The sequence below is a fragment of the Lithobates pipiens genome, unplaced genomic scaffold (assembly GCF_037356315.1).
Source record: "Lithobates pipiens isolate NorthernLeopardFrog02 unplaced genomic scaffold, aLitPip1_a1.2 Scaffold_8, whole genome shotgun sequence".
Lineage (NCBI taxonomy): Eukaryota > Metazoa > Chordata > Amphibia > Anura > Ranidae > Lithobates > Lithobates pipiens.
This window is the reverse complement of record NW_027507903.1, coordinates 586172044-586197329: the sequence shown is the minus strand read 5'-3', so window position 1 is coordinate 586197329 and position 25286 is coordinate 586172044. Positions and strand designations below refer to the sequence as shown.

Genomic DNA, 25286 nt, shown 5'->3' with positions numbered 1-25286 from the left:
ATTAAAAATCTCAACAGTGATTAAATACCACCAAAACAAAGCTCTAGTTGTGTGAAGAAGAAAATGATAAAAATTTCACATGTTTACATTGTTGTATGACCGCGTAATTGTCATTCAAAATGCGACAGCGCTGAAAGCTGAAAAATGGCTTGGGCAGGTAGGGGGCGACATTGCCCAGTAGATAAGTGGTTAAAGACCCACTATTTGCCTATTACACAGAAATCCCTCCGCTGTGTGCCTCTGTGGTTTAGTCCAGCACTGAGGTGCCTGCTCAATGCACATACATGCTATGCCTGCCCCAGGACAATCAGACACCACTTGTATCTTTGGATTGCTCCTCTCATACTTCGTTGTTGATTTTCCTAAATATTGTGTGCATTTATTCTCATTAGAAGAACATCAGGGTTCAGCTGCATCTTCCTCTTTTCAATAATGCTGGTATTCATCCACTTACCTGTCTGGAGAGTCCCTCCACCTGGCTGCGAGATGCGTGTGCCTTGTGAAGCTCGTCCTCCAACTGACAGGTGCGCTGCATGTAAACTGTGTTCCTCTCCTCCAAGAGCTTCACCTGGCGGCGCAGGTCACCCAGGTCCTCCAGTTTCTTCTTGTACGACTCAACCAAAGACTCCAACTTCCCCACCCGATCCGAGGAGTGCCTGAAAGGCAACAGAAGATGGGAGAAAAATGTAAAATACCTAGCTGGCCTTTCTATGCAACTGCTGCTTTTCACCATAAAGTCACCCAATCAATTTAACACAAAAATGAAATGCTTTTATTTTTTTTTATAATTTTTTTTTTTTAAACTTACCAATAAAACCCATTTCTTACAGTACATTACAGGTCACGGTATTCATTAACCCTGGGTTTTAAGCTGCTGCCTTCAGGCGATTGGAAACCAGCAAAAATAAAAGCTGCAGATGCATCTCCCATATTATCCTCGCCAGTCTCATAGCAAACATTGGGGGGGGGGAAGGGAAGAGTAATAAAATACCAGGAGTTTAGGGGGACCTGTGGCCTATATTGTACTCCAAGAAACAGATTTTACTTGCAAGTCAAAAAAACAATTTGCTTAAAAATTGTACAATACAGGAAACAGTATTACCCCAGGATGTCCAAAGCATGCCAACTGAAGGGGTGGCCAACACAATGCCAACAGGCCTATGTAACACTAGATTAAGAAGAGCACAAACGGCTCATGGAGTAACTAAAAACCTTCTCTCTGAAATAGGCATCAGAGTTGTATTGACAAGAAGGAGTGACAGCTGAGGGTACAAAATGAGCAAAGCACCCCACAGCCATAAAACGAAGGAAATCTCCAAAGGATGTATAGGAACAGGACATAGAAACAGCAAAACAAAGTCCCGGTTAAGGTAAAAGAAAACCAACACAAAGAACCAAAAAAAAAAAAAAAATAATAAAAAAAAAAAAAAAGGAGGCTGCTGCACCAAGTGATTTTGGCATTTAGAGCCCTGTGCATTCACGAAGGCAAGACCTACAACCCTGAATAAACAGGGCTCAAAGCGCTGGTATCACGGAGTACAAAGATCAGACCCATCAGGCATGCTAAAACGTTGGGGACGCACTGCTCCTAGATGCCCCAGTGTTCAAGGAGCTGGAAAGTTCAGCAGTACCAGCTGTAGCCTAACAAGGAATGTCGGTTGTGTGAGAACAAGCACTGCAAACCATTTAAAGTGCCACTAATCAGTGCTCTATTAGGCCCCAGCAGATAGGCAAACAACACACTGAGCTGGTAACCAGGACTCATTGAAGCCAATTAGGGTGGCCAGTTGGGTGCTGTATTTAGATATCAAATCCTGCCAACATCCCTAAAAATGAATAGCTACAACTAGTTAGACCCCAATGGGATTTTGTAGGCAGAATAGATAATACACAAAAGTAAATGAAGTAAAATTTAAAGAGAAAAAAAACAAAAAAGGAAGAAGACCAGAATGTCATAATGGTTACATATTCAATTAAAAACAATACAGATGATGTTATACAATTACTTGAGGAAACACCTTATGACTCTTGATCCTGGAGCACCAGACGGCCTGTATTTTAATGTATGGCCGATCCTTATGGGTGTTCACAGAATATTCAACCGTGTTTCAGAACTATATTTAATCCTTCTTCAGGGTAAGAGGAATGTGCATAAATATTGCTATATCACAAGAAAGTATGCATTAGCGACATTTCCCCCCCCCCCCCCCTGTTCCAAAGGCCCTTGTGTGCACGGGGAGGGGAGGGGGGGTTAGGACAGATCACGGTAGCTCTCGCTAATGCATGCTTTCTTTTGTATAATATTTATGCACCCTCCTCTTACCCTGAAGAAGGAATAAATATAGCTCGGAAAGGCATTGGGCTCGTGAACACTCATAAGGATCTGGCCAAACACTACAATACAGGCCGGTTTGGTGCGCCGGGATCAAGAGTAAAAGGGTGTTTGCTCAAGTATTGCATAGCATCATGTGTATGGTTTTTAATTGAAAATGCAAAAAATTTAATGTGTCCGCTAATAAACATTCCTGCACTTACAAGGCTCAGTTTATACTGGTGGAAGGTCGATCACTGTAAGTGAAGGGAAAGTTTACTACCAGCCACAATTACAATTTTCATTCATCCTGTGCTGAATGATGGTGAATGTGTAATTAACACTGTTAAACGATGCTCATTAACCACTTCAGCCTTGAAAGGATTTGTCCCCTTCCTGACCAAGCTATTTTTTGTGATACGTCATTGCGTCGATTTAACTGAGGATTGCGCAATCGTGCAACGTTGTAGCCAAACAAAATTGACATCCTTTTTTCCCCCCACAAATAAAGCTTTCTTTTGGTGGTATTTGATCACCTCTGCGTTTTTTGATTTTTTACAGTATAAACAAAAAAATAAAATAAAAAGAGCTACAATTTTGCAAAAAACACAATATTTTGAAGTTTTTGCTATAAATATGCCAAATTTAAAAATAAATAAATACTGCAACAAGCGTATTGATTGGTTTTGCGCAAAAGCTTTAGCTTCTACAAAATAGGGGATAGATTTATGTAATTTGCATTATTATTATTATTTATTTTTTTACTGGTAATGGCGGTGATCTGCGATTTTTATCAGTACTGCGACATTACGGCAGACAGAGCAGACATTTTTGACACTATTTTGGGACCATTTACATTTATACAGTGATCAGTGCTAAAAATAGCCATTGATTACTTTATAAATTACACTGGCAGGGAAGGGGTTAACACTAGGGGGTGATCAAGGGGTTAACTGTGTTCCCTGGGTGTGTTCTAACTGTAGAGGGATGGGACTTACAGGGGAGGAGAAAGATCAGTGGTTCATACTTAGTATGAACACATGATCTGTCTCCTCTCCCCTGACAGAACCGGGATTTGTGTGTTTCAGATCCTGGTGCTCGCTCTGTCATGAGTGATCGCGGGTGCCCTTCGGGCATCGCGCCTGCCGGGCACACGTATTGGCTCTGGGGACACGTGGCGGGCGCGTGTGCGCCTGCTGTGACATCTTAAAAGGGGAGACATATAGCTACAGCGATTTGCCCAGCCGAGCCAACCTGCTGCAGTATAATCACGATGGCTGGTCGGCTAGTGGTTAAACAGTAGACTTCTTGCCAGTCACATGTTTGGACAGAAGTGAGGGGAGAATGGTCTGACTGAGCTGTTCAGCTTTACCATCAATAGGGATGAGCGCAGGCGTGTTCGCATGGAACACGTGCAGAGCCCGCCAGGAAGTCGGCGCATTGCTGCACTAATTATAGGCAGTGAGACATTTCCCGATCTCTGCAGCCGCACTTGGGGGCAATGTCTCACTGCCTGCGATTAGTGCAGCACTGCGCCGACTTGCTGGCAGGCTCTGCACACGCCTGAGCTCATCCCTAACCACCAACTAAAGAGATTGGAAAAAGTGCTTTACGCACTAAAAACAAGGTTTCACTTTCTTGCAGCCTCCTTGGATACCAACATCATTCATCCTTGGAGGCCTTGACGTATTCTACCACACACGTGCTACTTCAACGAGGAGCCAGCTGTATTGTTTCTATTTGCAGCTAGCACGTGATGCAAATTCAGAAGCAACAGCTGGCCTCCCGATGACATCACAGAAGAATATGTGGCCCGGGACTGGGTGTGCCGCAGTAGAGGTTCAGATCCCTATAGAACACAGCTGGAACACAGTGCCATGCATGTATTCTGCTGTAGGATACCTTGACTATGAAAGTGTTGAATTGGACGACGGGTAGGTGTGGGGTTTCTGGTGGAGCAGTAGGATTGTTTAGTGATGCCATAGTGCATTTCCTTTTATTAAATTATTTCAAGTGGGCATGTTTTTCTTTTGTCAGGTTTCTCACAGGACGCAATTCTTATTTTTATTGAGCTATGCTGATGTGGGTCAGATCTCCGATCGATTTTACTGGCTTGTTCCCTTGGAATGTAAAATCTTTACCATCATATTTGTATGGACATTCCAAGCTAAGCAATGTGTATTTAGTCTTGGTGAACAATGGCACCATCTAGTGTAGTCTCAGCTTCCCCTTTGGAAATATATACAACTATATTGGGTAGTTCTTTTTATTTTTATTTAATTCTGTTGAAGTTTGTACAATCATGTTGGTTTCCCAAACCCTTTGGCTTTCTCTCTGAATCTCCATGTACAAATTGCAGTTTGAGGAGGTAATTGGATTGCTCCCTTATAATTGGTAGCAATGATATACAGACTAGCTATGTACTTATAGTATAGGTTGCATTGCTTCTTAAACCATTTAATGGTGTTCTAGGTAGGAATATGTAGCATATATTGGCATTTGGTTTCAGTGACATAACCAAGTGATGTTATCTGGTATAATGGGACAAATGCCAATTTAGATGACCAGAGACATAGGTATTGTAATTGGTTGTTTTTCTTAATATAGGTATCCAGCGTCTCATTTTGGCCTCTTTGTGCTCAGGTATCCACCCAGGGAATGCCTATGTACTGTAGCTGCTCTGGCATTAAGGTTTACTCTTTATTGGGATCTTGCAGGTGATGTGTGGTAACCCTTAAAAGCAGAGTTCCACCAAAAAAGTGGAACTTCCGCTTATTTGTCCCCCCCCCCCCCCCCCCTGGAGAGAGAGGAGCAGAGCCTCTCACATGCGCAGTAGGGTTCCAGCCGTGAAGCCATAAGGCTACAATGCCGGGTTCCCTTACCTGCAACAGCGGGGCAGCAACCGACAGCTGATGGAAACATCAGCTGCGGTGCCGACATCGCTGGACTGCAGGATAGGCAAGTGTCCCATTAATAAAAGCCAGCAGCTGAAGTATGTGTAGCTGCTGGCTTTTAATATTTGCAGCGGTGGGTGGACCTCCGCTTTAAGTATGTTTAATCATAATATACATTTGTATGTTATAGACAACTGCTATTATCTTCTATACATCCTGATGAAGCCAATTTAAGTGAAACGCGTTGACCCACGGAAATTTATATACATTTGGAGTGGGCATAATTAGCCATAAATAACTTAATGATGGTTGGTCTCGCCTCTGAGCAAGATACCTAGCATTGGTGTATATATATTTTATTATACACACACACACACACAAATACGTGTAGGAATTTTAAACAAATTTTGTAATACATTTTTTGCATACTCCTGGTCTCAGCTTTTTTTGTGTATGTTTTCTGTGGATTACCTAGGAGGAAAAAAAAAAAAAAAAAAAAAAAAGGTAGGGGGGATGTAGTTTCTCTTTAATAATAATTGTTTGAGACTTCATATCCCGATTCTCAATACCATTTCCAAAATACCCGCTCACCTGAGCACGTCCATCTCATCCCGCAGTGATTGGGCCTCGTGTGCTAGCCCTGTGAGATCCTGGTTACGCTGCTGTAGATCCTGTACCTCCCGATCCAACTCCTGACACCGCTGCCTGTAGTCATCCCGTGCACTCTCCAGCCTAAAAAGACAAAGATCTCTTTTAAAATAAATAAAAAAAAGTTAGCAAGGCACGAGTTTCACAAAAAGATCTGCGATTTGCCTCAGTTATGACATCTGTATCTTTGGATCTATCAATTTTTACTTTTTATGCATTTTTTTTTTACAGGCTGAAGTCATTCAGGTCTGTGGTCCATTCAAACACACACTAATATATATATATATTATAATATATATATATATATATATATATATATATATATATATATATATATATATATATATATATATATATATATTCTGTAAATAATGACAGCTTGCTTTACCATGTCTCCTTAAACTATCCCTGTATATTCTGTCCTATGAAGCTGCCATATCTGGATATTCCCTACAACAGGAAGAGAACAGCTTGTTCTGGAGTCCCCCTACCTCCAAGGATTCACAAGATTCAGAGACCTGTGCTGGGGCTTCTCCCTGCGTGGCTGGGAGGTGATTATTACTGTCAGACCAGCAGATCAAGAGCTCAGTGGTTGTTTTATGGTTTTTGCACGTTACCAAGCTCGTGACACTGACACAAGCATATATTCTATTTTTTTACCTGCACACATTTCAAAGCTGGGTAGGCAATGTAGATTGCAATGCTGTAAAGTGGGGCTTTTTATGTACAGTGTGCACCTTATCAAAAGGTTGGGCTTTTGCCGAAGGATTTATGATGTTCAAAGTCCAGTAATTCCTAACCACCAATCAGAAGTAGCCTACACAAAAAGGTGAACGATTCTGCTTATTGTGCTATGGGTCATATGGCATATTCTCTGTGTTTATGCATTTTTCTCAAGAGCCTTCAAATCCAGAAACACGCCATCTGATAAGCAGTAAACTTGGCATGTGTGACCAGTAGACGGACTGTAAGTTCAACCAGGACTGATTAATATAGCATGAGAAATTTACAGTAGATCAAGAGTACAGCAAGACCTCTTTTCCACGTTAGTGTTAAATTGTGTGGACTTGTTATTCTGTGGTTGTACAGTAATAAATTAGGGCCCATTCACATTAGCAGTGCGTATTACAGCTCAGCCGTTGGTGTGTGCTCTGAAGGAGCGGTGCAATGCATTGTAATGATGAATCACACCATTTGAGTGTTTTTCTTGTTTTGCAACTTTATTGAAGTCACAAAAATTACATTTCATTCAGCCCTATACACCAACACATGCTGCGTGCAAAGTATGTACTCCACTGTTGAATTCAGAGGACTTAAGGCATATTGATTGGTCTATGCCTTGGTTCTGCGTTACATTAAAGCAGTATTAAAACTAAAACTTGAATATATTGCAGATTTCCAATCATTAGATGTGGCAACTGATTTAGTTGCCTTAGGGCCCCTTCACACGTGCGGACCCGTTTTCAGGCATCCGCTTGCTCAGCAGCGATCCATCCGTTGATCCCCACTGAGCCGGAGGATGACAAGTCCGTCTCTGCACACTGTGCAGGGACGGACCTGACAGATCTCAGTTTTCCTGTCCATTTTCATCCAATCCACCAGACGGAAGGAAAATAGGACAACCACCCATCTGGATTTAGTGGAGCGGACCGGATTGGGGCAGATCGGATGTCCCTGCTGACATCCGTCGCTCCAGAGAGATGTATGGAGCGACCGTTCAGGTCAGCCTGAAAAAACTGACAGGAAAATCTGAACAGTCTGCACGTGTGAAAGGGGCCTTTAGCCTTCTCCCTGACTTTTTCACCTGGTGATCTGGCCAGTCACACACCTCCTGTATTAGTGAAACACAACTCAATGAGCAGAAGAAGAGGCACAGCAGACTGCAGCATTGTCAGTTGTATTAGCAGATTTAGATACACTAACAAGTTAAAGCCAATCTCCCGCTCACACTTTATAATCAGTTACGCAAAAACTTGCGGCTCCTCCAGCTGTTGCAGAACTACAAGTCCCATGAGGCATTGCAAGGCTGACAGTTACAAACATGACTCCCACAGGCAGAGGCACGATGGGACTTGTAGTTCCACAACAGTTGGAGGGCCACCAGTTTAATACCGTTGATTTAGGGACCAGAAGACTTAAAGCAGTTGTAAAGTTATTATTTTATTTTTAAATAACAAACATGTTTACTTACCTCCACTGTGCAGCTCGTTTTGCACAGATTGGCCTCGAACCTGCTCTTCTGGGGTCCCTCGGCGGCTGTCCTGGCCCCCCCGCAAGTACTTCTCACGTTCATGCGAGCTCCCTCGCTGGGGGAGCTGTCACGGTCAGATGTTTTTTCACCTTCATGCATAGAATGCATTAAGGTGAAAAAATATTTACCTTTACAACCCCTTTAAGGACCAGAAGACTTTCCCCATTAATGACCAGGCCCTTTTTTGCAATACACCACTGTGCCGCTTTAATTGTGCGGTCGTACCACGCTGTACCCAAACAAAATTGAGGTCCTTTTTTTTCCTCACAGATAGAGCTTTCTTTTGGTGGTATTTTATCACCTCTGCGGTTTTTATTTTTTGCACTATAAACAAAAAAAAAAAAAAAAAAAATTAAATTTTTTTTCAAAATTGTCACTATATATTTTTCATTACTATAATAAATATCCCAAAAAAAAAAAAATTTGCAATAAGCGTATATTGATTGGTTTGGGCAAAATGTATCGCGTTTACAAAAAAGGAGATAGATTTATAGAATTTTTTATGACTTATTTAGTAATGGCGGCGATCAGTGATTTTTAGCAGGATTGTGGCAGACAGATCGGACACCTAGCCAACACTTTTTTGGGAAGCAGTGACATTATTACAGTGATTAGTGCAAAAAATATGCACTGTTATTGTACTAATGACACTGGCAGGGAAGGTGTTAACCTCAGGGGCGATCAAGGGGTAAATGTGTTCCCAGTTTGTATTTACTAACTGTATGGGGGACTGTGGAAACATACAGGTCCATCTTCCTGCATAGCAGAAAGACAGGATCTGTGTGATCTTCCCTGTTAGAACGGAGATTTGCCTTGTTTACACAGACAGATCCCCGTCCTGTCACTGTGGGGAACGATCGCAGATGGCCGGCGGACAGAGTCCACCCCACCCGTCGATTGACTCCCCCGCTGGCCAGTGGGTGCGCACGTCCACAAATCACCATGTACGAGCCGACGTACAATGATGGCGATTCACTGGAAGCAGCCACATTGCTGCAGTACAACTGCAGTGGCTGGTCTTTAAGTGGCTAAACAGCACAGTGCTTGTGCAGTCCACTCTGCCCCCTTCTAAGCTGTAAAAAAACAAAAAAAAAAAAAAAAACACACCTGGCTGTGTGTGCTGACCACGGTAATCATGGTTGCTGATCAATGATTACCGTGGTCAGGTTACGTGCCTCAATCATCCCACTGCTCTCCTCTCTGCGTGCGTGAGTCCTCCCTACCGCTATTAGTATGTGCCGTAAAAGTACAGAACGATTAAAGCCAGCTCGTCTGTTATAGTAATCTCTCCTACACTGTGTAAATGTTTTTGTAAAACGAAGCCTGCAAAACACTTTACCTTTGATCTCTTCTGGCCGGTTGATTGGGGGGGGAAACAACTCGGCCCCTCCCTCTGTACTCTGTAGCCAGTAGATCAGAGTAATACAGCAGATAGCTATTTACAGGCATTGTTTAAAAGACAAAAAAACAAAACAAAAAAACGCCACATTTACAGTGTAGGCGAGATTAACAGAACAGAGGAGATGGCTGCAATTGTTCTTTACAACCACTTTAAGCTTGTGAAAAACAGACTGCTGGCTGGAACACTAGATAAAAATAGAAGAAAAAAAAGCCTTAAAAAGTGTTACTAAATCCAGGACCCTGCATGCATTATATCTGGTCTCCCACACAACATGAAAATGCTAAAGTATAGCAAATATAAACTGCTAAATACCTTTTCTCATCAGCAGTATATAGCAGTCTTGTGCCTTTTATCAGTGTCTAGTTCAGCGTTCCTCAACCGGGGTTCCGCGGCAATCTACCCTTCAATCACAGCCAGCCGACGGGTAGATCGGGTTTCCGTTAACACAGGCAGAGTAGCACGGGAAGCATATGTAATAAGTTCTCTTTCAGATCGTGCTTCTCCCCGCCGGCCCCTCCTTTCCTCCCGCCCACCCAAACAACTTGTGACTTCACCTGGGATAGATGAGAAGAGAGGAGGGGCCAACGGGAAGCAGCGCGATATGAAAGAGAAGACTTATTCAGCCGCTTCCCGTGCTACTCTGCATTTGAAATGACTACAACAGTGTACTGGTGTGCCCCATGCCCTGCTGCGAGTGTGAGCTTATGTGCCCCATGCCCTGCCATGTGCTGGCTGTGCCCCATGCCCTGCGATGTGGCCCATGATGTCCCCAATCACCTGCCATGTGCCAATGCCCTGCCATGTGCCTGTAATGTGCCCTATGCCGTGTGCCTGATGTGCTTGGCTCCATAATCTGCCCTGTGTCCTGCTGTGATCCCCGTAATGTGCCCTATGTCCTGCTGTGTGCCCCATATCCTGCTGTGTGACCCATTTCTGCTGTTTGGTCCATGTTGTTCTCCATGTCCTGCTGTGTGCCCTTTGATGTTCCCCATGTGCTGTATGTCCCTTGATGTGTCCTGCTGGGTGTCCCTTAATGTGCCCCATTGTGAGCCCTGTAATGTGCCCCATGCCCTGCTGTGAGCCCTGTAATGTTCCTCATTTTCTACTGTGTATCCTTATTATATGTTACCCATGTTCTGCTGTGTGCCCCATGGTGTGCCCAATGCTCTGCTGCGAGTCCTGTAAGGTTACCTGTACTCTGCTGTATGCCCTGTGATGTGCCCCATGTTCTGCTGTGTGCCCCATAATGTGCCCTGCTGCCCCATGCAATGTGTCCCATAATGTGCCCTGCTGCCCCCCCTGTATTGTGTCCTGACCTCCTGTGCTCTGCCCTGCTGCCCCCTGTACACTGCTTACAGCCAGTTAAGCCCAGAATTGAGCATATACGTGGAAAATAAAGCTGTATATCTGAACATTATTCCAGGTTCCTCAAGATCTCAGACTTTTTGCCAGGGGTTCCCGACGGTAAAAAAAAGGTTGAGAAACACTGGTCTAGTGTCTAGTTAAAGCCTGTAGGAGGAGACCCTCTGTCTGGATGGTGCCGATTGCAAGTGATGTGCAGTTGAGCATTCTAATGACAGGCTCTCATCTAGATCCGATACCTGTAGTTCTCCTCCTGTAACTGTTCAATCTGACTCTGCAGAAGAAGCATCTTCTTGTTGAAGACCTGGGGCGATTCCATTCCTTCCTCCTCCTGATGTTCCCGGAGGACTCTGTTTTCAGACACCAGACTCCGCTTCTCTTCTATCAGCACCGATACCTTACAGAGGGAAAGGAAGGGCACAAGGGAGAGGAGAGAGAGAGGCACCGGGACCCCATAGTGTGAGAAACAGGAATGAAGAGGAAAGGAATAATAAAAGAGGACCTGTCATCATGCAGTTGACACAATGTGGTAAAAGGAAAAAGTTAAAAGAAACCCTTTGGGAGAAATGTAAAAGTGTCATTGCTGACTCTTTCTGGAAAGACTAGTTGCCTGGCAGACATGATAAGCTTCTGACTTGAGTCACTAGCCCAGAAGACATAAGCAATTAAAGACTTCTGACTTTACTTTGCCTTTTCTAGTAGGTATACCTGTTCTGAGTTAGACAGACAGTACTGAAGCTAGAGGCTCAGCATAGCAGCCAGACAACTAGCATTTTCAGGGATCAAGAGATCACCTATAGCAAGCAATCCCTATACTGAGAGAAATATTATGGCTGCTAACCCCAGTGCCACACAAACTCAAAACTCCTTTTCCCCCATATTTGTTACATGTAACTCAAAAGGTTTTTAAACCACTTGATACACCATTTCCAAAAGTACACCTGCCTTTACACACACACACACACACACGAACTTTAATGGCATCCCAGTCTTAGTCCGTAGGGTTCAATATTGAGTTGGCTCACCCTTTGCAGCTATAACAGCTTCAACTCTTCTGGGAAGGCTGTCCACAAGGTTTAGGAGTGTGTCTATGGGAATGTTTGATCATTCTTCCAGAAGAGCATTTGTGAGGTCAGGCACTGATGTTGGACGAGAAGGCCTGGCTCGCAGTCTCCACTCTAATTCATCCCAAAGGTTTTCCATCGGGTTGAGGTCAGGACTCTGCAGGCCAGTCAAGTTCCTTCACCCCAAACTCACTCACCCATATCTTTATGACCTTGCTACCTTTATGGACCTATGCAACTACCACACCCATGTTCCCATCCAGCATAAGACCCCTTTCAGACCGAGAGTGTTTTGCAGACGCTATAGCATTAGAAATAGCGCCTGCAATCCGCCCTTAAACTACTGCACCATTGTCTCCAGTGTGAAAGCCTGAGGAGGAGAAGTACAGCCAAACAAGCTTTGGCTATAATTCTCCTTTAATGCATTCTTTTCATTAAGATAAAAAAAAAAAACATTCTGTGTTCTGCAGCCCTCCCCATACTTACCTGAGCCCATCTCGATCCAGCGATGTTGCACTCTCCCTCCTCATTGGCTAATACAGCAGCGGGCACCACTGGCTCCCGCTGCTGTCAAAGTCAGTGACCCAATGAAGAGAGAGTGGGTGGGGCGGGTCCCAGCCGCAGCTTTGTGTCTGAATGGATACACAGAGCAGCGGCTTGGCTCGGGTGCCTCCATAGCAAGCGGCTTCCTGTAGGGGCACTCCGCAGAAGGGAGAAGCCAGAAGCACCAGTGAAGGACCCGAGGAGGATCTGGCAAAAAACACTGCCCAGAGCAGGCAAGTATACAATTATTTTATTTTTTTAATTAAAACTTTTATTATAACAACTTTAAGTATGTGAATATTGCTGGATTTTATCATTCAAAATAGGGGGGGGGTTATAAAAAATAAATAAATAACTCTTGGCCTTTTATTTTATTTACTACTATATCTATAAGATCTTGCTAATGTACTGGCATTAGTAGTTATACGTTTTAGCAAGGGTTTCTAGAGACATCCTGTAAATTTTAAAGGTTCTTCTGGAGATTATATATATATATATATATATAGGACCCCAGAGGATGAGCTTGGTTTTGGCATAACTTGGTTCCCAACTGATCCTGGAAGGAAGCGTTCACACTCCCCACTCTGCAACTGCATATACACTAATGGGAGAGGATGCTTGTGACATCAATGACCTAATATGGCCATCCACTATACCAGTGATGGTGAACCTTGGCCCCCCAGATGTTTTGGAACTACATTTCCAATGATGCTCCACTACACTGCAGAGTGCCAGAGCATCATGGGAAATGTAGTTCCAAAACATCTGGGGTGCCAAGGTTCGCCATCACTGCACTTTAATATCGGATTACACAGTTTCTGTTTCTCCTTTAGATTTACCAAAACCATATAATAGGAAGATGCACCTAATCTAACCATTCAGACCGTATTCAATCTGGCAGGCCCTTGCACTACATAATTAATGGTAGATCTAAAGGAGATTGCATAGTGTATGGTGAGCTTAAGTCTTGACCAATCTTTTACACTTGGCTTATGTGAGAAAATAGAAACTGGGGGAGAACAGTAACCACGATGCAGTAGGGTATACAAGTAGTACCATGCATAGAGGTAGGGTTGGGACATGTACTTATACATGCAGCAGAGTGTAACCTTTGCAACATGGAGCCATCATCACTTCTCTGTGCACTGCAGGTTTGGTACAGTTATATTCATAGATCTTCTAGCAATCTACCCGATGACACTGCTTTAGCTTTAACTCCTCTAACTAAAAGTCGTGCTGAAAAAGTATGAGTTTCTATGATGTCTGTAGTAACCATGAAGCTGTGTTGTCAGCACCTGGTAGTGCATATAAAAACAGCTGCCATTCAATAACCATCTTGTTTGCAGATACACGTATAGTGTGAGAACAGACATCGGTTTTAAGACAACATGGTTCACGTGACCAGTTATGCACAAACATAGGCATACAAGCATACACAATACACAGTTCAAGCAGGTTTCAGTGTCATGGCTGCCCCCTGCTAGTCAGCAGGGTACAGAACTGGGTTAGATTAGCAGGCATTGCATAACCAGTGCAGACATGCAGAAAGTTATGGTTAGAGGTAGCAGATACAAAGCAGGTATTAAACTCACCCACATTTCCAGATGTCACACCAAACTCAGCTTAAAACCTTTTTAAGAGGGCAAAATCACTTAATGAAGAGGGAGATCTTAGAAACCCAACCCACCACCAATGACTGCAGGTCACACAACACACTGGCTGATATCAGTTATATAATTTAGGGTTATAAAACCACCAATATTCCAGTCCGTTTCAAAAACTCTTTAAAAACTCTTATTCAGCAGTGATGAATGAATGTTCCCATGATTATGAAGGTCTCAGTGATGTCACTGGTGGATATGAAGGTCTCAGTGATGTCACTGGTCTCTAGTGAATGGATATAATATGTTCTCATGAATGTGAAGGTCTCAGTGACGTCACTGGTGAATATGAAGGTCTCAGTGACGTCACTGGTGTCTAGTGAATAGATATAATATGTTCTCATGAATATGAATGTCTCAGTGATGTCACTGGTGAATATGAAGGTCTCAGTAATGTCACTGGCGAATATGAAGGTCTCAGTGATGTCACTGGCGAATATGAAGGTCTCAGTGATGTCACTGGCGAATATGAAGGTCTCAGTGATGTCACTGGCGAATATGAAGGTCTCAGTGATGTCACTGGCGAATATGAAGGTCTCAGTGATGTCACTGGCGAATATGAAGGTCTCAGTGAAGTCACTGGTCTCTAGTGAATGGATATAATATGTTCTCATGAATGTGAAGGTCTCAGTGACGTCACTGGTGAATATGAAGGTCTCAGTGATGTCACTGGTCTCTAGTGAATTGATAGGCTGTGTTCTCCGGAATATGAATGTCTGTGTTGTCACTGGTCTCTAGTGAATGAATAGGCTGAGTTCCCATGAGTATGAAGGTTTCAGGGATGTTACCGATATCTAGTGTAGGATTGTTCTAATTTTGAAGCCTAAAAAGGGCTTGAATTGATTTTGTCCACTACTGATTACGCTTGCATACAAGGAAGGCAAAATGTGTGTACTAAAGTGTACTGAACCTGTGTGTACATCGCACATTAAAGGCACATACAGGAAAAAGTTATTTTTTCTATTGCATGAGTTGAGGTTTGTAATAAACAGGTTCACTTCATACTTTAGAAAGTTAGCCGAAGGCGACTTCTAGCTGCAAGTTTAAAAGATCAATAGAACGACAACTGTGCTCTTGGTCAAGCTCTGAAGGGTATATTATTATTGTATATATGGCCTTGGCACCAAACATTAAGCTCAGAAAGCTGCTTTAGAGAATATTGGCTTGATTAACCCCAATTATATAACAAGATATCACATAAATGCATAGGCGGCACTCTTCACTTATCAGCCACGTGTGAGTGCACTCTTCCGATTGAAGATAATTTTATTAGTAAGTCGAAAAACACAATGGGGAGAAAACTGGTGCAATTGCAAATAACTCTGGGTAGAACACAAGCATTTCATTTGCTGCTGGTTTAGACACCATTGCGGCCTCAGAATCCAGTTTTTAAATACATTTCAATGCTTGAATTTGAGCCCCAAAGCTGCAGCAAAACAAATCTCTTTAACTAGTAGTATAGAAATACACACATCTGTATAGACATGTCAGGATATTAAACTAGAACTTGAGTCAGATTGCTCAACAAAACTTGCTTTTCTGTTCAGCCAGTCTTGCTTGCTCTTCATACACCTCTGCCGCACAGTACAGCCAGAAAGAGGATACCAGGATCTCTAACCGCAGGTCTGCAGCTGCTTGTGTCACCTACCTGCTCACTGAACAGTGCAGGGTTATAGTGATAAATAAGCAAGCAGCTGACACCCACAAGTGACAAACCATCAGTCATGCAATGTGGCAAAAACTTCCCTTCTACTCAGCTTGGCATAAGACTGACTGAGCAGAATTATAAATCTTTTGGCAAACAAAATGGTTCCAATATCTGCATTTCAGCTGTGCAATCAGCTGTTGCACGGAGCTGTTTTAATACACTATATTATGAAGCAGTATTTGATTCCTCTTCTTCACAGGTAGACTCCAGCAAACACTGATTAGATTGTGGAAGACAGTTGTATCCCCGACCACTGACCCCTATACCCTGGCCTGACAAGCAGATGTTATTACATGCACCCATGTGGTATTACTGTGTGCTCCACACCAAAAAACAGTGTTATAGTTAAATCAGCAGTGATTTGATATGAGACCGGAGACTAACCACTGTAGGCAGCCATGTATGAAAATATAAAATAAATGCTTATGAGTAAAACATAAAAAAGGTCTTACTATGAAAGTTCCCCCATAATCATTTCTGGGAAGTGCTCTACATTGTCTACCTAAAATTGGACCTCCATGCAAAAAGCTAAAGAGTCATATATGTGGCCTTCTTTACTTGTCAAATGCAATAATCTATCTTGTGATTCACAGCCCTGTGTTATTCTGCACAGCCAACCAGGGGGATACCACTATTTTCTGGCTGAGCTTTTCTGCTTTCCTTGAAACTTTAAGAGTCCTCATAGCATCACACTGATGATGGTGTAACCTCTGTGCTGACCTATATAAAAAGGGCATAGGCCAAACACTTCAGGAAATGGTGAATTTGCATAAAATTTATATATATATATATCACATTGATTCCCTGCATACTACAATGACTTGTGTATACTGGAGTAACCCTGTGAAGGAAAACTGCTGCTTGGGGGGCTTCTAAACAAGCAATTGCGGGGAAAAAACCCCACCACCGCATACACCAGTGCTGCAGCATAAGGCAAACCACTATCAGAAATACAGGTCATTTATTACTAGTAATACTAAGTACATGCATACCTGCTGCTCCAAGTCATGACAGCGCTGCAGGATGTCACTTTTCTCATCTGTGTCCTCACTGATGTAGTAATATTTACGTGACTGGAAGACAGAATGCCAACAAGCAATAGAAGAGTTAGGAGCGGGAGGGAATGAGAAAAAGAGAAAGAAAGAAAAAAAAAAAAGAGAAAAAAAAGAGAGAAGAAAGAAAGAGACATTAGCAGGGTTACACACACACACACACACACACACACACACACACACACACACACACAGATTGAAGGAGGGCATAAAGTGAAAAATATTCAATCAGCTATGATTGTTTGCTCTCAAGCAGTCAAAGATAAAACAGTACATTTAAAAAAATAAAACAAACCCAAACAACAACATGGCCCCTTTTGATTCTTGAAATTTCAATGTATTGAAACAGAAAACCGTTTAGGTCTGTTTTAGGATCTCTTTAGTAACTTTGTTCTTGGGCTAATGAAATCAATCAAGCTTTTTTGCACTTTAGAAATATGCTCACCAACCAGCTAGAAACAATAACATTGACCTGAAAGTTTAACCAATTCATTTCAGTAGGCAGCCCAACGTGCAAAAAAAATGTGCAAAGATTTCCCTGACCCTTTTACTAAAAGTACACTGAATCACATGGTGCAGCAGCATGTGTTTTGGGTCGCACATTAGCAGATTTGTGTGGGTGCCAATAAAAATGAGTGGCATCGCTGCTCGCCTGCTAAAGTGCAGTATGTCTGTGTGTTGGGAAAAAGTGTGATTTTGCGTGCATTCCCGACACACGCAACATGTGCACCTAGGCTTACTCCTGTGCAGCACTTAGGAAGAAACTAGAATTCTCATTGTGCAATGGGAATTGTATCTCACTGTGCTCGTTTACATATACTGCAAATCTATTCCAGTAGGTGTAAATGAGCATAACAGACCAGTAGTCTCCTGGACAGAAAACCATGGTATTACATCATGATGGGCAGGAAAGGCCTGTCCAAAGTCTCCTGGCCTGTCAATCAAATTCAGCTATGTCAGTAAGCAGGACATGCCGGGAGTTTGAGATCCTGGGTCCTGACATTGCAGCCAGTGATGATGTAATTACTTCATCTCTGAATATAGAGCTACAGTGGAGAGGTTACAAAACTGGTGGCCTGGGGCAGGAGTTGGCATAGTGCAGAGCTGCACGATTCTGGGAAAATTGAGAATCACGATTTTTTTTTTGCTTCGAATAAAGATCACAATTCTCTCGTGATTCTCATAGCGCAAATATCTTTCACACAATGCAAAAAAAATAAATAAAATTGGGCTAACTTCACGGTTTAGTTTTTGTTTTTTTAAGTGAATTTTTTCCCCAAAAAAATTGCATTTAAAATTATCTCTGTGCAACATAAAATATTGCAACAACCACCATTGTATTCTCTAGGGTCTCTGCTTAAAAAAAAAAAAAATATTAGATCTCTCTCATATATATATATATATATATATATATATATATATATATATATATATATATATATATATATATATATATATATATATATATATATATATATATATATATATATATATATACATACATATACACACACACACACACACACACACACATATACATACATACATACACACACACACAATTTTTTTTGTGGGGAGGGTTCCAAGTAATTTTCTAGCAAAAAATAAATAAAAAAAAGATGATTTTTAAACCAACAAGTGTCAGAAAAAGGTCTAGTTTTAAGTGGTTAAACTTCCCTCATTTGTAGAGGTTACAATGTTTATAGTTAGCTCAGCAAACTTGACGGACTGCCTTTTTTTTTTTTTGACTGCTGTCAGCTTGAGGAGAGAATAGAATCTGGAAAATTCTTTGTTAAGATTGAGGGGGAAAGAATTGCGATCTCAATTCTTAACGATTAATCGTGCAGTTCTTGCATAGTGACCACCAATATTACACAATGGAAAACAGAGCATTCAGAACTCTTTTTATGTTATATTTATGGACTGATTGGTAAATGGCTGCCGCACAGTATGCAATAAGTAGTAATTGATTGAAGGTAGGAAACTATACTTGTAAAATTGCTACAAAATGTGTGCCCAGTGTTCAACTTCAGAACCAACATGACTACATCAACAAAACTAAACAAAACCAAAAACACTGGATGGTGCCAAATAATCAATATATAAAGCTGAACTCCAGCTTTTGATACACTTTACATAGTTCATTTGGTCCAGCTGTATCCCTCACTAACACGTGAGGCCACTGGATGTGCTGTATGTAGCTGAGACTACAGTACGGTGCTCCGGGTTCAAGCCGAGATTTTCCTGTCTAATAACTGGAACACAAGAGAGTATTATCTGACCGACACTCAGCCAGAGAAAGCAATACATTCTACCAATGAATACAAAGCTTCCTCTGATTGGCCGAGTCAGAGGTGGTGCCATCAACCCGCCTCTCCCACTCACCGACCAAATAGACTGTCTTGTGTCCCGGGTATGATAAAGGAAGTCTCGGCTTGCACCCGGAACACAGTGCTGTATGCTTTATGTAGCTTCTGCTAAATACAGTTTATACCTCACATCCAGCATCATCATCGTTAGTGAGGGAAAGTTAGCGAGTTCATTTTGGGCCAGCTTGGCTCAAACAAATTATGTTAAGTGTATCAAAAGCTGGAGTTCAGCTTTAAGTGTAAACCAATCAAGTCAGAATAGTCTCAGGAATTAAACTTGTATTATTGCAGGACTTAGGTCATATGGCCTGGGTGGCTGACTGTACAGGCAGATGTCGGCTTTTCTTCAGGCCAAAACACGTCACTCACCTGACTGTCATAGTTGACGTAAGTGTCGGCTGTCACGGCATCAGGAGGTTCCTTACTCAGGAGCTGCAAGAAGTGAATTCAAACAAACACATTGACAGTATTACAAGCTGCATTCGAATCACCACTATGGTTTGAAATATAGTACCGTAATTCTTATAGCTGTGTGGTCATTACTTATGATTGTATTCAGAATATTCAATCCTTTTTTTTTGCCATATCTTTTTATGGTAGTGGCCTTTTAAAGGGCAATTCCACCCAAACCTGGTAGTTCTGTTTGTGGTAGACGTCAATGAGTTAATCAATCTGACATTTCCTTTTACATCCCAGAGACTGTTGGTGAAATGCCTGTTCTGAGTTTCTGGGTCTGTACACCTGCTGTGCCAAGTATTAGGGACTCCTACCACCCCTGTTGGATTCTTTATTTCATATTATGGAGAATGTTTCACAAAGATCTAGAACATGCAAAGTTACAGGGGAAGAAAAAAAAAAAAAAACGTAAACCCCCCTAGGTGGACAGGAACAATGGAGGCAGGGAGAGCTCTTTGTTGGGAGTATCCAAGACATAAGAAGCCAGGTGCCGACTCAATACAGTGGGGAAAATAATTATTTGATCGCCTGCAGATTTTGTAAATTTGCCCACTTACAAAGAAATGAAGGGTCTATAAATTTTTATCACAAGTGTATTTTAAATGATAGAGACAGAATATCAACCAAAAAGCCAGAAAAAAAAAAAAAAAAAAAAAACACACGATACAAGTGTTACAAAATGGAGTTGCAGTTCAGTGAGTAAAATTATTATTTGATCCCCAAACAAAATATGACTTAGCACTTGGTGGAGAAACCCTTGTTGGCAAGCACAGAGGTAAGATGTTTCTTGTAGTTGGTTACCAGGTTTGCACACATCTCAGGAGGGATTGTGATCCACTCTTCTTTACAGATCTTCTCTAAATCCTTAAGGTTTCTTAGCCATCTCTTGGCAACTCGAAGTTTCAGCTCCCTCCATAAATTTTCTATGGAATTAGGGTCTGGAGACTGGCTGGGCGACTCCATGACCTTAATGTGTGTCTTCTTGAGCCACTCCTTTGTTGCCTTGGTGGTATGTCTCAGGCCACTGTCATACTGGAAGACCCATCCACCACCCATCTTCAGCGATCCGACTGAGGGATAAAAAAGGTTCCCATTCAAGAGAATGGCCCCGTCCACTGGCCACTCAATGTGGCAAAGTCTCCAGACCTTACTCCTATAGAAAATTTATGTGAGGAAGCTAAAACTTCGAGTTGCCAAGAGACAGCCAAGAAACCTTAAGGATTTAGAGAAGATCTGTAAAGAAGAGTGGACCAAAATCCCTCCTGAGAGGTATGAAAACCTGGTAACCAATCACAAGAAATGTCTTACCTCTGTGCTTGCCAACAAGGGTTTCTCCACCAAGTGCTAAGTCATATTTTGTTTGGGGGATCAAATAATTATTTTACTCACTGAACTGCAACTCCCTTTTGTAACACTTGTATCGTGTGTTTTTTTTTTTTTTTCTGGCTTTTTGGTTGATATTCTGTCTCTATCATTTAAAATACACTTGTGATAAAAATTTATAGACCCTTAATTTCTTTGCAAAATCAGCAAACTTACAAAATCTGCAGGGGATCAAATAATTAATTTTCCCCACTGTATGTACCCAAATATCACTTTTGGGTGGACTGACCCTTTAAAGCATAATCAGACCACTTTGCTTAGTAAATGAGATGAAGCAGTGTTCACTTAAATAAAAAAAAAAAAAAAAAAAAACCCTTACATTCTTCAAATTTTCACTGAAGTTTAATCGGCAAATAATTTGCTTTCCCCGATTCCTACCCCATCAACAAGTTAAATAAAAATTTCAAATGAAAACAGGTTTTATTACACCTCTTGTTGTATACACAATGATGTCATCACTCGGTCCCTGCGCTGTTCTACGCAATGTAGAAAGATCATGGCTGGTGGGAGGAGGCGGCGGGGTGCTGAGGCGCTTGTGGTCACATCACTTCCGGATCCCAGTTTCCGTTTTTCTCCTATGCATGAGTGGAATGCGTGCCAGCTTTGGGCGAGAGCCTAGCGGCAAGTGGCTTCCAAAATGATCTTTGCAGGCTATCCTCAGTGCCAGGCTTAGGCCCCCACAAATGTAAGTAGACATCCCTCTTGTTTATGTATGCTTTTAAATAAAAATACAGTATTGCACTATGTAGTTTCCCCTTTGTTTTTCCATATGGGATAACTGGTGGAGAGGAGATCACACTACAGAGGATTCATTTGCTAACCTAGGTTATCCAATCCAGGATTTCCCAATAGGGCTTTAGACCTTTTTAAATAAAGAGGCCACATCCAACTGGCGAGCAGTTTTCAATTCTGAGCACATTAGGTGGATTTCATTATATATGGGGAAGGAATTCCCTTTTGTTTTTTGGTGTGGGTCTACTAATCAAGACACAACATTGGATATTATGGACTTTTACATTCTTTATTAATTCATTTTTGATCACTTTTTTCATATCACATATGGTTAATTTATGCATATGCTCATTTTATTTCAGGTCATATGGTTTGATATAAAGGTATAAAATGTATGCACATGTTCACTTTATTCCATGTCACATGGTCGTATAAAAGGTATATAATCACTTAACGCCCCCTATCACTCATTCTTTCAATTGCACAATGTTTAGTTCAGTTTTGGGGGAACAGCTTTGTACATCAGGTATCAAATATTGTTTAGCGCAAGTTTTTTTTTATATGATGTACATACATTTCTGAAAACATCACGATACCCTGCCTCAGTACTCCTCTCAAGAGCCTTTTTGCAGTCAGTTGACCCTTGGTGGAGTTATACCAATATTGAAAAATGCCTTCATGGGTTGAGATCAGTTGGATGAGTGGGTTTTCCTAGGCAGGCTACAACTGCATGCAGACTGCCCTATGCAAAGCCCAAATGTAAGGGTGAGCCTCCATGACTGAACAAACTGAAATACAATAAAAAAATAAAATAAAATAAAAAATAGGAGCAGGACAAAAGACATTAGGGCTGTGGAAGAAAGTGCTAGAGGATGTTGGACATCCTCCAGCCAGGAAATTAAAGGACTTGCTGCAGCTTCTAAGAAACTCTGTGGAAGGCTCACAGTGTGCTGTGAAATCTGAGTAAGCAATTTCAGTAGTAGTGTGTTCTGCCAAAGCTAGAACATTATTCACATTCAACATTATTTCTTTCATAGAAATGTTCCCATTCAGAATACATAAGCTATGCATGAATAGGAAAAAAACATCCCCAGGTGGGGGAGGTTCAGGTAGATACCTCAAGAGCCTGTGGCAGGCAACAAAAGGGTTAAGTAGGAGTAGACAAACCTGACCTGTGCGGATATTCCCTCCCTGTTAGGATCCTCTGAAGAGGAAAAATAAGTATCTTCCAATATTTGGGAAGATCTACCTGATCCCCAGCCTGCTGCACCTCAAAAAAAGGGCCCAGAGGACTAGATAGGAATCTGCTATGTTTAGTCCTACTATGGAGAGACATCATAGTAATAATCTTTTAAATGGTAGAAGAAAAACATGTTTGTATGAAATACACAGGGACAGAAGTGTTCTACCCTTGATGGCTTAATCTGACTGGCCGTATTTTTCTTTTTACCTCTTGGGGAGGAAGACATTCTTTTGGAAGGGTTTTTAGTTTGTTGTATACCATTGAACCCTTAGAGGGGGTTCTGGTCCCTTTGTCCCTCATAGCTTACAGTACAAAGCAGAGGCAGTACCAGCAAAATAATGTTTCACTGGCTAGGCTATAGTATAGTACAACTGCTATTAATCCTAACTAAACAGTACAATGTTGCGAAAAGGAAAAATGCCTGCATCACCAAACCTGACCAGCAACCACTCTGCTCTGTCCCTCCACCGCCAGGCAATAGCTTCTCTTGCAGAGCTCCAACTACTTCCTACACATGTGGCTGGCGTCTGATGCCGTTTAGCCACGTCCCGTGCAAAAACAACCCCCCCTTCCTGTTTCAAACAGGGAAGCGAATCTCCCGTGTGAGCACAGGCATCATAGTGGGTGGCGGCAGGGGGGTAAATCCTCCGCTCGGCAAGCAGCCGCGACTTACCCCAAAAAAAAACGTTGTTTTTTAAAAAGGAAAAAAAAAAAAAAAAAAAAAAAAAAAAAAAAAAAAAGGGAGGCAGCTGGCTGGCATTCAAATAGATCAAAATCGCCAATCTAGGGGCCCAGGAAGTGATCAGACCCCCATTCATACCTGAGGATCTAAGCTGGCTTGAACGGAGAGGAGAGTGGAGCTTCTGCTGTTTCCAGCGTCAGAATGGTGAGTGCTCAATACAGCCTCCAGTGGTGACACAGACATGACAACACAATACATGGAAGGAGAGATTATCTCCCCTACCTTTCCTCACAGCAGGGTTTGTCAGAAAAAAAAAAAAAATAATTAAAAAACACAAACACACACACACACACACACACACACACAATCTTCACCCTTCATGGCAGGCTCCAAGACCTTGAAAGGAAACCTTCAGGAACAGGGGTACACTCGGGTAATTCCGCAATCCTGGACCTGCGAGAAGACCCTGCCAGTAAACTTTTATTGGCCTTACTACCAAAAAGTACTGGATCCCAGGGCCCATCTTTAAAAGCATTCGCAAGCAAAACCTTGTGTGTCTTTGGATGATGAGGCCTGGGTACCGTTCATTTAGTCCATTACGGAGACATCAGAACGGATTCGGTCAGGATGGCTGGCTCTCAAAGGATTACTGCCCGTGGAGCTCAGTACACACATCCTTACACATGCCCAAAATCTTAGACACTGGCGAAAAAACTGAGGACTCACAGTAATGGGAAGGGTTATATGGGGGGAAGTTCACGCCTTAAGGGGCGTGCCAGTGTCCAGCACCTGATATGCCGATATAACCCACATAGCTATTACTATGGCTCTGTGTCCCCTGATGTAAGAAAAGAAATAACAGTTCTTCCACTTACTTCCTGAATGGATTCCATGACGGCCTGCTGGACAGATTCCCCCAATGTCATGATTTGCTGGATGTGCTCTGGATCAACACAAAAAATCATCATCACTATACAAATACATATCAAATATGGAGGCAATTCTAGTATTAAAAATGGGAGGGATGCAATACAAAAGTCCTACATGTGCTAAAGGCTCCCATGTGCATGACAGTACATCACTTATCAGTTTTGCGTGAATTTGGTCTGCCATTAAAAAGTATGTAAACCTCAAAAATTTTTTCACTATGCCTGGCATCATGTCTTACTGCCATCGCCATGCATATAGCAGCAGAGCTGCCAGTCTGCCAAGCAAGCCCCTTCAGTTGGTCATTGGCCTCCCCCATCTTATAGACCTTGGAGGCAGGCCAGCTGAAAAAGCACAGATGGCAGAAAGACAACACTGTTGCTAGTTGTGTGGCGGTGGCTTACTGTTGTCAGCTTGCTAGTGCTATTACTGGAAGGATCTCCAGGTAAGAAACTTTGCAACAGGGGGGCGTGGTCTGGAGCTACATGGAATAGGACGTGCGGTGTAGGAGCTCCGCTCGAGACATATCCTTATACTGATCCTTTGGGCCTTTTATTTCGGAAATCCTCGCGCTGCCGGCCCCTGGGACTCCCCCGCT

The 25286-nt window shown here is 42.2% G+C and overlaps 1 protein-coding gene across 2 annotated transcripts in view; it reads right to left on the bottom strand.

The window, feature by feature from the left end:
- The window catches only part of HOOK2 (hook microtubule tethering protein 2), a 74032-nt gene that overhangs the window by 18166 nt on the left and 30580 nt on the right, over positions 1-25286 (bottom strand). For both annotated transcript variants that reach the window (XM_077470396.1, XM_077470397.1), the window contains exons 6-11: positions 24637-24704; positions 19635-19697; positions 16837-16917; positions 11108-11265; positions 5797-5937; positions 455-656 (exon numbers count right to left, since the gene is read on the bottom strand). In XM_077470396.1, coding sequence (XP_077326522.1) covers positions 455-656; positions 5797-5937; positions 11108-11265; positions 16837-16917; positions 19635-19697; positions 24637-24704 — 713 coding nt within the window. The remainder of the gene's footprint in view (positions 1-454; positions 657-5796; positions 5938-11107; positions 11266-16836; positions 16918-19634; positions 19698-24636; positions 24705-25286) is intronic.